Here is a 12,227-nt window from a genome sequence, read left to right as displayed (position 1 = left end):
ACAATGATTCATTATAATGTGTGTAGATATAGCAAATGTGACTCATTGTATGATATTTTTTTTTACCATTCTCACAGTTAATTGTAAAGTGGGAGAAACAACAGTTTAAACTTAACGAAGTTTGTCTTTTAGTATTAAGGTCGATTTCTCATTAATTTTGTTTTTAGTATTAAGGTCGATTTCTCATCACTTTTGTTTGAAATATTATTGAAATTTGAGAAAATATCAATTATAAATTGTTCGAACTTATATAATTCAAATTTTTTATTTTTCTTGTAAATATAATTTTGAAATCAAATATTATAATATCACCAAAATCATATTAAAAAAAAATCAAGTAAAATGAGGGGAGGAAAGAAGGGAGAAAAAAGTACCGATATCACACACTCGCATGGCCTCATTCCGTGATATGCGTTTTGTAACTCAATAAGTGTAAAGAGGAAAATTCAATGAGCTTCCATAACTGGAATAATATATAAAAGCGAAATCTACATTTTAATAATGTGAGATTAGATCTTCTACGTTGCATGATAGTTGACTTTAAAATATTTGTTAAGACAAAAGAAAACGCCATGTGGCGCAGGATTAGATTCTAGGTTTCATGGTTAACCTTAAGACATTGGAATTTGACCTAAGAAAATTTATTTAATCATGTGTAGGCGTTCTCATTGGAGATAAGTCCACGCCCCTGAAAATACCTGCAAATAAGGTAGAAATCTGTGCCCAAGCTGGAGGCCAGAAATCCATGGACACTCTATACAATTCAAGGAAAAGAAAAGTGGACACTTTCGCACAATGCAAGCCAGGCAAAGTGGTGGCCGCATGCAGATCATATTGCTAAGTCATAGTAGACAAATATTGACCTAATATTGAGAGATCGAGCAACAACGAAATTCAGACGATGCAGCAGGCATTGGGGTTTTCCTCGCTCAAGTAATAAGTGCAGCTGCTGTAGTAATGGCAGCTTGTTGGAATAATGACACAAGTATGTGTCTGTTTCGGCGGCTCCTCTTTGGCAGCAGGCTTCTTTTCCCCCTGCTCTTTGGCAGCAGGCTTCTTCTCCGGTTCTTTAGAAGGTCCGACGCTCATCAATTCAGCGCATCCAAATTTTCTGAGACTAGCCGTGAGGCACACCGGATCCGCATCCCCAATTACAGTCATCTTTTGCTCTTTCCAGTCAGCTGCCACCGACACAACGCCTGCAATGGATCCATAAATTTTGTACAAAACATTGCATCAATGAAACTGCTATTCCCTAGTTCCACTTCATAATAAGTAAATAAACAGAAAATTATACCTTCGACCCCTGCAACAGTCTCCATGGCCTTCTGTTTGCATTTTTTGCAATTTAATTGCACTTTCAACACGATTTTCTGCGCCATCACGCGCAAAATTCACGTCAAAAACCCTCTAGGAAATAAAAGTAAAATGGAGAAATGAATAACCAGTGGCCTACCTGAGACATCTGGGGCAGCTGACGGAATGTAATAACCTTGGAGACCTTCTCGACGAAGCAGATCTTTTCTTCATATGCATTCCCTGACTCCGGAGGACTGTATAAATGGATGATAAAGTCGGCTACAGGAAATAATCATTTCGGCGTCAGTCGCACATGCTTACGTCAACACTAGTACAATGCATGACGTTTTCTGTCGATTTCTTCAACCTAAAGCTTTCATAAAGTTAGTCCTATTTTTCCTTCCCGGAAGTTTCCCGGAAGCAGCGAGCCCAGGTGAACGCCAGGAAAAAGTACGCAGGTAACAGAGAATTTTTTTTATTTTATTTTTATTTTATTTTAAAATATCATTAGAAATTAAAAAGTATAATATTAAATTATTAAATTTACTTATTAATTTTTTTTTCAATAAAAATACAACCAACAAACATAACGGGAAAAACCATTTCATCGAATTAAAAAAAAACACCTCATTAAAATTACTCTGGAAACATAATCATATTTAAAAGGAGTCAACCATTATGGTCACATCTCAAAACAACTGTCCTTCCTTTAAGGTATACAAAAGGTTAGGTTAAGGAACACCTATTTATATTTAGTACCATCGTAATTATTTATATATATATTCACTTTTATTAAAAATTAAAATATAGATTTTAAATATTTTTTTTCCAACTAATTTTGGTTTCATTATTTTTTTAAAAATCTAATCATGATTAGATAGCTTTTCATCATCTAATTCTAATACATCTCATTTTTACAAAGATTTTTTTTGTGAGGAGAGGACATTGCAAGACATATTTACAAAAAAACAAGAATTTGATAACGTAAGGGATACACAAATATTGGAATATAAACCGTCCAAGAAATACTAAATTTTCTAGGCATTATGGTACCATATTTGCTTCATCATTCTGTGTTTTTAGTGGACCATATCCCTATATACATGGAATTCCAAATAATCAATTTTTGTTTCCAAATCAATCATTTTTCTAAATATAGTGGAGATTGCGCTTCAAAGAGAAGATGGACAAGAATTTCTTGTTGCGAGTTCTTAAAGTCTTTGATATAAGCAATCAACTCAATTTGTTCGGATGACAGATCCTATGAAGCCCATTGATAGAAACCCTCAAGAGGCCTAATTACATCACTACCAACTTCAACTAGGAGACTTGATAAGCCTACGCGAGATCTCCAACTAAATCCCCAAGAAGCCTAATTACTTCACTACCAACTCTTACTATAAGGCTTGATCAACCTAATCTCCAACTAAATCTTTCTTTTCCTCCAAACCATCTTCCATATCCCCATCATCATCCGTGATGGAAGGCTAAGGTAAAGGCCTAGGCTCTCCTCTGTCCCCCACAACTAACCCTACTCTACCACTTTGGCATTCCATACCTACACTCAACCACAAACCACTTCCACAGTATAAGTGTCGAAGCAACTCAAATATCCCAACACTCCTCTCTTCTAAATACAATTTACAACCCGTACCTGACACTATAACACATATAGACCAAATAATACACTATATGTGTGAGGCAACTGGAAATATTCCAGCACTCCTCTCTTCCAAATACAACCTACAACCCCTACCTCACACTATAACACACATGGACCAAATAACACCACTATAAAATTAAAAATATAAATTTTTAAGATTAAAATAAATAAATCAATTTAAAATTTTATTTTAATAAAATATTTTGATATTTACGGTTATAAAATGAGCGTTGGATTGCAAATTCCCCAATATTTTAAAATCTCATAATTAAGAGAATTAAATTATTTGACTTTTCTAATGGTCAGATTCCAAGAGATTCCCAAAATCACCACTTCAATTAAGAAATCACATTAATTAAACCATTATCAAATAAATCTCTCAAATCATTTATCATTATTTAATAACTTATTAACTTCGTTAAAGATTATGAAGCATATTGTCAATCGTGTTGCATGTGAATCTTCCATCTCGGATCATGTCCTGCATATGCACGTGGCCATGGCACCCAAATTTTATTTTATCGCCTGAGCTTCGACACGCACAGTCTTATGCACGAAACAGGTCAACTACAGGCCCAAGTTTTTTAACATTAAGAAATCTTATTAATATATATACGGCCTATAAACATGTTCTCTGTATATTAAATGTTAATGTAAGGATTTGATTTTATCGTCACAAAGATTCGTTGGACCTTCCTCTCTTATAATACCTCGAATATGAATATAAATATACAAAGGTGAGGCAGGTGAATAACTGAAATTCAAAGCAACTCACATTGATTTTCGGGCCTGGAGTATGCCCTAAAACTGCTTCTGCTTGGCTAAGAGCTCGTCTTCCTCGGACGTAAGGAAACAGGTTAACGGCCCAAGACCCAGAGGCATCTGGCAGGAGTGAAAGCCTGCTCCCTTACGGACCACCAGCGGGTTATTTCAGGTGGCGTGGTTTTCCTTGATAACAGTGATGTGTCAACTGACATTTGCGGATAGCAGCCAGAGATGGCTGTCCTCACTGTTGGTTTGACGAACTGAGTTTGATAGGTTTTTCCACCTTTTGAAAAAAAAAAAAACTCACATTGATTTTGAAAGTGGAGGTTGAGTAATCATCTATAAAGTGGAGGTTGAGTAATCATCTATAAGAGGAATAGTTTACACAGTGATCATGGCCATGGAGTTGTCGCTATCACGCCTTTTTCAATACAGAATTTAAGAACTGAAATTCAAAGCAACTCGCATTGATTTTGAAAGTGGAGGTTCAGTAATAATCTTTAAGAGGAATAGTTTACACAGTGATCATGGCAATCGAGTTGTCGCCATCACGCCTTTTTAAATACAGAATTTAAATATATTTCTTACCCCAATGCACATATTATTTTGAAAGGAGACGGCGTCGACGGTGCTATACGCGCACATTACGATAAAATCTAACTAACACGAGTAGCTGAGGGTCTGGAACGTGGAGTTTCTCCTGGTCCTATGGTGACAAGTAAACTGTATGTGTGCTGTTACCAACCCATTAATTTTCTTGATACTAATAAGAATTAGATTCCAACATTTTTAATTTGAGTATGTTTTGAAGAATTAGTTAAATAACGAGATACAGACACAATACATGATTAAATTGGGTTTTGGGTTCAGCTTGCCACTATTGGTTGAAATTTTATAAATGATTTCTTTTTCTTGTTTCTTACTTTGTCCAAGGTTCATTTGAAATAGTATTGGTTGATTCTTCATGGCGTGGCTTGAACTGATAATCTTTCTTGTTCAAAAATTTTAGCTTCTTAAACTTGGGTTTTTCAACTTGTTGCAAAGAACCTAGCTTTCTTGTGTGTAGGCTATGGGATATCTGTTTTTTTCTTGTGTGTAAGCTATGGGATATGTTTTTTTGCTTTGTGAAAATGAAGTAGATAGAGTAGATTTGGAGGTGGAGATTTATTAGGAAAAATAATCGTTTATAGATGTGAAGTCATGAAAAAAAATTTTATTGCTGTTTTTTTTAAGATTTTTTTTTTTTTTTTTCGGCATTGAGTTATCATATGATATTTTTCGAAGCAAGCTTTGCTTGTCAAGGATACTATGATAATCTATTTTTGGGTCTAATTTTCAAATAGAAATTATAATGCGAAATCCATTTTCGCACGAAATCTTACCTATATTACTACACTGCACTTTTGAGTTTTGATAGAGACAAAATGGAAATTTCTTAGAGCTAATCCATTGGTCCAATGAATGCATAAACCCCAAGGGTGAGTTCCTCAACCAAATAGGGGTTGTGGCTAAAACCTTTGCCAAACTATTAAAAAAAGGAAAATAGAGTTTCATGCATAGATCTGCATTACACCTAAACTATGGATTTGAGATAAAAATCGAGATAGTTTTTCATACCGTCTTTCATACAAGGGTGGATGAAAACTTCTTTGATCTTTGGCGTTCAATATTTACAAATCTAGTCATGAAAGTCTAGTTGTTGAGACCAAAACTCATAAAAATGAGAAACCAAGCTACTAGAAGTGAGAAAATCAGTATCTTCATTAACATCACTACAAATGGAAATGGAGCTAAATGGGGCTTCCAATACCAAAATAGTTGGAAAAAATTGTTAGTGCTACAAAAGATCATTGGAAGAAAAATCTCAAAAATCTTTAGAAGAACCATTAAAAAAATTGAATAATATTGGAATCCCCTATCCACTAGAAAAAGTATTATTCCCTATTTATAGATAATTGTTCATATGGACAAAGAAAATGAGATGGAGAATAAAGTTAAACACTAACAAAAGAGGAGCTTCATCATTCCTATCCTTAAAATTTGTTAATAACTTATATCTTCACAAATCTCCATAATTTTTAAAAAACTATAATCATAGTATTTAAATGAATAAAAAAAAGTATGAGAAAAGAAATAAAATTATTTTTATATAAGTTGAATGAAAAAAAAATAGTAATATTTAGTAAAATTAAAAGTGATAAAATATTTGTTTTTTTTATAAATTTAACCATTTCTAAAATAATGATGGATATAACTTTAAATAAATTAGAATATTAAATTAAATTATTATTATTAATTAATTTTAAATTTTAAATTTAATTATTTATAATTATAATATTTAAATTTAATTTTAAATATATTAACTTAATTTTAAATTTCAATTTCAATTTTATTTATATTTTTAAATATTATAAAGAGACATTGGAGATACATTTTATGCAAACTTATAAAGATCCCTAAACTAATATCTAGAAGAATGTGGCAGATTTTTAAGAAAACCCACAAAGTCCCATCCAAGAAAAATTCCTCACTAATTTGTGTATACTCTAGTGCAATTAATAAGGCTTCAATATGGGAATTGTTAATGAGTCTGTTAAGTATGGAATTTTTAATTATTTTGGTCAAGTTTAAATTTAATGATATTTATATGTTTTTCATATTTATCATTTTAAGTTTTATAGAAATTTATGAGTGTTAAAATATTTTAAATTTTTACATATAAATTTTCATTTTTATTATATTTTTATTACACTTTTTTTTATAATAGAAAGATATTAAAAAAAAAATCGAAAATAAACATTCATAATCACATTACATATTCAACCTGGTTCAAATTTTTCATTTTAAATATTATCACTCCACTAAAATTTTAGAGAAGAAACATCTTAAATTCAATATCTACATAGGTGAATTCAAAATTGAAGACATTGCTAATTATAATATCCATAAAAATAATAAAATAACCAAAAACCTTTTCTCGAGCAATAAAATAAAAAACTATAACAACAATAATAAAGAATAGATCAATTCTTTATTGAAAAAAAAAAAACTGAAACAACCTTATTAGTGAAATTGACATTATATTTTAATATCCAAAGAATGGAGACTCTTATTATTTAAAGAAAAAAAAACTTATACATTCAATTTCCAACATAACTGGTCACTACTATTGCAAGTCACGTGATAACGAAGGATTGCACAAGGACTCAATTTTTTCGAAGCATTGGATTCTAAAATAAATAGCAAAAAGTTATGAGAGGCAATTTATTGTTTTTGTGTCTAATAGGAGAGAAATAGTACATCCATAATTTTATACATTTCAATAGTAAGGATTATAGTTGAAAAGCATGACAAAAGAATCAATTAACATTGTTATTTATTAGTCCCTGCGATCTGGCAATGGTATGGGACTATAGTAATCGGTTTGATGGCATTTAAGATTAGCTGGTCATTACTTTTCGAAGTTTTTTCTTTTCATATTTCTTATTCCCCTTCTTATTCAACTTCACTGTCTTATTTGGCCTCTTCCCGAGGCCGAAGAGGTTTGACTATATGTTATTCTGTTTTAGACAGTTCATTTTTTATTTTTATTTTTTGTACTAGGGAACTAATGTTAACATTAATTTATGGTTGCAGGCAGTTGCATGAATTGGTATTGGCTATGCTGCAGGTAATTGCATGAATTGACTATGTCGCAGGTACCTGCATAGGATTACAGGTGTATGAATTGGCTATGTCATTGGTACCTGCATAAGATTACAGGCGTATGTCTCCATGCAGATGCAGGGGGATGGATGGATGCTCTGCGACTCATCTTGGAACTGAATCGAAGGACTGACTTGTAGGTGTAGGTGAAACTATGCTACAAGATAGGAGATAGATTTCCTTTTTTGACTAAATTTCCAATCGGTAATGTCTTTTACTCCATTGCTGATCTACTGAAATTCTTGGTGCTGCTACCCCCTCGACAGAGAGTCAGGAGGATCCCTCACTACTTTCTTTTGATACCCAGAGTAGAGGTGTCTAGAGGTGAAGATATGTCAATGAAGCCCCTTGAAATGGTTAAGTTGTTGATGAAGCAACATACCTTCTAGCTAGAGCATAGCTAGTTTCAGTTCCTCATGTCAATTCAGTAGTTTATTCTGAACAAGTATCCCTTCCATCCAGGTAGGATTACAAGTGTATGTCTGCATGCAGATCTAGGTGGATGGATGGATGCTCTGCGACTCTTCCTGGAACTGAATTGAAGGACTGACTTGTAGGCATAGGTGAAACTATGCTATAGGATAGGAGATAGATTTGCCTTTCTGACTGGCTTTCCAATTGGTAATGTCTTTTACTCCACCGCTGATCTATTGAAGTTCTTGGTGCTGTTACCCCCTCGATAGAGAGTCAGGAGGATCCATCACTACTTTCTTCGGATACTCAGAGCGGAGGTGTCTAGAGGTGAAGATTATGTCGATGAACCCCCTTGAAATGGTTAAGTTGTTGATGAAGCAACATACCTTCTAGCTAGAGCGTAGCTAGTTTTAGATCCTCCTGTTGATTCGATAGTTTATTCTGAACGAGCATCCCTTCCATCCCTAGATCCAGTTACAGTTACCCATAAAAGCCCAAACACATGAGAAGCATAGATAGAAGCACCTGAGCTATAAACACCACATGTACCACCAGTGGCTAAGATAGAAGCATCATTAGCACTAGCGAAGAAGGAAGATCCATTTCCGGGTACTACAACATGTCAATAGCCCTTAGCTACGAAGCAATTTGACTAGGATAAACTCTCAAAATCCCATCCCCCACTGCTTGGAAGGCCGTGGATGTTTGACTTATAGACTGGAGCAGATGGCTGAGGAAATAGTAGTAGCGACCGACAACAGTGGCAGCGGAAATAGTGACATCAGTAGCAACCGACTTTATTATCAGAACTGAACAGTGAGGAAATATGACATCTGTGCTGGCTAACTTGGTTAGCTTGAGTTATGTGCTTAGCAATTGCATGGTAAATTCAGCACCCGTTACTCACATTTTAGAACATGAACACCTTTTTGGGCAGGTGTCAATCAGCTTGGAACAATTTTCTTAAATAGAAATGCCTTTTTAGAGGGGAGGAATAATGGCATGAAACTAGATGCCCTCTCGAGTTAAAAAAAATAGGAATGATGGGGCACTACAATAGTAATCTTAGAAACCCCTTACTCCTCAAATGTTTCCCATGTACATGTATAGATTGACAGTGTCAATGGTGAAGTTCGATGTAGGAATTCCTTGTCTACACTTCGTTGAATCGTCATCTTTGGTGTGTATGACATCTTACTTGGGGCCAGGAGTGTGCTTCACTCTGTGTTTTTCCTCATATGCTGCTTCAAAAAACTGCTGAGTGTCGATGGTGCCAGTGGATGGGGCATTAGAATCTTCTGCTGAGTGTCGATGGCGCCGGTGGATGGGGCATTAGAATCTTGTAGAATGATGCAGTCGCCTTTTGTAGGGAATCAAACTCTATCTGGGTCTAGAGGAGGGTTAACATTGAATTATCAGTGCACTATAAAATTCTTAGCATTTCTTTAGTTGATGATATCCATCAGCTTGTTCTAAAGATCCCATACTTATCTTGCTATCTCAGGAATAACCTGCATACATTTTTGGGTACTACAACATATCAATAGTCCCCAGCTACGAAGCAATTTGACTAGGGTAAACTATCAAACTCCCATCCCCTACTGCTTGGAAGGCCATGGATGTCTGACAGGATGGGCAGCGTTACAGATTGGATCCGATGGCTAAGGAAATGGTAGTAGCGACCAACAGCAGTGGCAGCAGAAACAGTGACATCAGTAGCAACTGAATTTATTATTAGAACTGAACAGTGAGGAAATATAACATCTGTTTGGGAACTTATGACATTTGTGCTAGTTAACCTAGCCAGCCTGAGTTAGGTGCTTAGAAATTGCATGGTAAATTCAACACCCATTGCTCACATTTAAGAACATGAACACCTTTTTGGGTAGGTGTCAATCAGCTTGGAACAATTTTCTTAAATAGAAATGCCTTTTTAGGGGGGGGGGGGGGGGTGGGGGAATAACAACATGAAACTAGATGCCCTCTCGACTTTAAAAAATAGGAATGATGGGGCACTTCAATAGTAATCTTAGAAACCCCTTACTGCTCAAATGTTTTCCATGTACATGTGAAAATTGACAGTGTCAATGGGGAAGTTCAATGTGGGAATTCCTTGTCTACACTTTGCTGGATCGTCATATTTTGTGTTTATGATGTCTTACTTGGTGCCATGAGTATGCTTAAATGTGTGTTGTTCCTTATATGCTACTTCAAAAAACTGCTGAGTGTCGATGGCGCCAGTGGATGGGGCATTAGAATCTTTTTTTGAGTGTCGATGGCACCGGTGGATGGGGCATTAGAATCTTGTAGAATGATGCAGTCGCCTTCTGTAGGGAATCAAACTCTATCTCAGTCTAGAACAAGGTTAACATTGACTGATCAGTGCACTATAGAATTATTAGGATTGCTTTAGATTATGATATCCCTCAACCTGTTCTAAAGATCCCATACTTATCCTGCTATCTCAAGAATGACCTGCATAATATTTTGAAGCATGTTTATGGTAATCCTACTCTCGAGCAGTGTCTAGGTAAAATGAGTCGCCATTTATTTAGAACTACCTGCTTTCATTGCCAAAGGAGTGACATTCAATGGAGATGAGGATTGGGAACTATTGAAAAGATCTAGCCAAGCCTTCTCTGTTCTAGCATGAAAGCTGGAAACACAATGGATACAAGATACCCTTATACTACTAGTTGTAATATACGAGGTAATTACTCATAATGAGTACCTGTAATACAAGCTGCTTATATTATTTCAATATCGTTGATTACTAGTATAAGCATGGTTTAAGTTGATACATGATTGTTACTATCTAGCTTTTGTATATGGAATTAAGACTATAGCCTATAAGATTAATAGTATGAGCACACTAATGGTTGAATCTTTCATCATATTAAGCCGTAATCAAGCTTAGTTACCTTAATATCGTTACCTTATATGACCAGATTTGACCACTAGCTTATTTTCCCATTATTCTAATTATCATCATAGCTCTATACATTATAAAACATATAAGTGCAATACTTTTATATGTACCAAATATAGGAAAGCTTACTAGTTCAAGTTGGTAACACAAGCACTTCTATAAACACCTTACACCCATTGATGAGGTTGAATTACTAGCATGCCTCGTGAGAAAGCAAAATGTAACCATATATGTTGTTTCTATCATGAATACGATGCTGTATCTATTAGTACTTGTTCAATAAGTAATGCTTAGTAGAGTCACAATAGGTAAGTATACTACATTACATCTTAGTATAGATGTCGTATGTAAGCAGCTAGAATACTAGTACTAACTTAGTGTAATCAAGTAATCAAAGCTATTGAGATTATAATATACTATTTAGAGTTGAGTCTCTAGTCTGATATGGAACTCATACTTTGATTAGGGTATCCTGTTTATAAAGTACTGCTATATAAGATGGATTGGGTCTCTATGTTAGTTGATTGACACTGTTATAATATGGATATCTCTTATATAAAGTACATCTATATGAACACCATGGTTACTTATACCAATATAAGTTGTGGTTATAAGATTTATCCCTAACATAATATAGTTCTATTTTCATGCTTTACTCCTTATGATTTCATAACCTGTTATATATGGAGAAGCAATGAGTTACAATTAGCCTTGATTATGAGCATACTTGTAGTGACAGATTAGCTTATCTCTTCTTACTTTCATTTCATTGGGTTTTATATGAATAAGGTGTTTTATTCTAGTACTTTTTGATTTTTTATACATAACATCATAGCTATTGGTTCATGTGTAATCGTAACATAATAATTTCCACCAGTTATGCTGAGCTTTACCTATAACAAACAGGTTACATATCGTACTCATTATGATAAGTATTGACTCATCTTTATCCATAAGTCACACTGCTCTATTCCATTCTGTTTACTTGTGCTTGTTATCATATCTTACACACTCAATAGTATTGCTCATCCATGGGTATACTTCTGCTGACATGGTGAATGTTTGCTATACCAACAAGGGGAACTAACCCAATCGCAGGCCCCAATTAGACCTACTTTCGTTTGGAATGGCTAGTTCCAATGGGTTTTAAGGGACCTTGTAAACTATTAAATGTGTTGATAGATTTCTTCTGGGAGGAAAACTTCAATAAAATCAACAAATTAAAACAGGTAACCTCTATGTATTAAATCCTATCTACACTAGTTCTAACTATTCTAATCTAGTTCTAGCTATCCTAATCTATCCTGCAGGAGCATGATGAAAGAGATTAAACACCATAAATAAATTCCAAGTCCAAAAGAATCAATTACTGAATTCATAGATGAACAAGGTTGTATTAGATCTTGATTGTGATTAGATTGCTCATGCAGGAATACACATTCCTTTCCATAG

General features: G+C 34.4%; 1 protein-coding gene across 2 annotated transcripts; it reads right to left on the bottom strand.

The window, feature by feature from the left end:
* Positions 1-674: 674 nt before the first annotated feature.
* Positions 675-1,522, bottom strand: LOC149149762 (heavy metal-associated isoprenylated plant protein 12-like). 2 transcript variants are annotated; one of them, XM_089445101.1, is made up of 3 exons: positions 1,457-1,522; positions 1,298-1,373; positions 675-1,199 (listed from the first exon to the last, which is right to left on the bottom strand). In XM_089445101.1, exons 1-3 carry the CDS (start codon positions 1,463-1,465, stop codon positions 895-897), a joined length of 390 nt encoding a protein of 129 aa, XP_089301227.1. In that variant the 5' UTR covers positions 1,466-1,522; the 3' UTR covers positions 675-894. The 2 variants fall into 2 exon arrangements, with proteins under 2 accessions (XP_089301227.1, XP_089301228.1); XM_089445102.1 differs by lacking the exon at positions 1,457-1,522 and having other exon boundaries at positions 1,298-1,428.
* Between the last annotated feature and the right edge of the window lie 10,705 nt (positions 1,523-12,227).

Source organism: Pinus tabuliformis, chromosome 9, assembly GCF_031772625.1.
Source record: "Pinus tabuliformis cultivar Carrire ecotype Pingquan chromosome 9, CPIR1, whole genome shotgun sequence".
Taxonomy (NCBI): domain Eukaryota; kingdom Viridiplantae; phylum Streptophyta; class Pinopsida; order Pinales; family Pinaceae; genus Pinus; species Pinus tabuliformis.
This window is presented reverse-complemented; position numbering and strand designations above follow the sequence as displayed.

What these genes read in the sequence shown, in the direction of transcription:
- LOC149149762 (XM_089445101.1), bottom strand. An exon ending in GACTGTTGCAGGGGTCGAAG is followed by an intron (nt 1,200 to 1,297) that starts GTATAATTTTCT and finishes GATCCATTGCAG; the next exon opens with GCGTTGTGTCGGTGGCAGCT.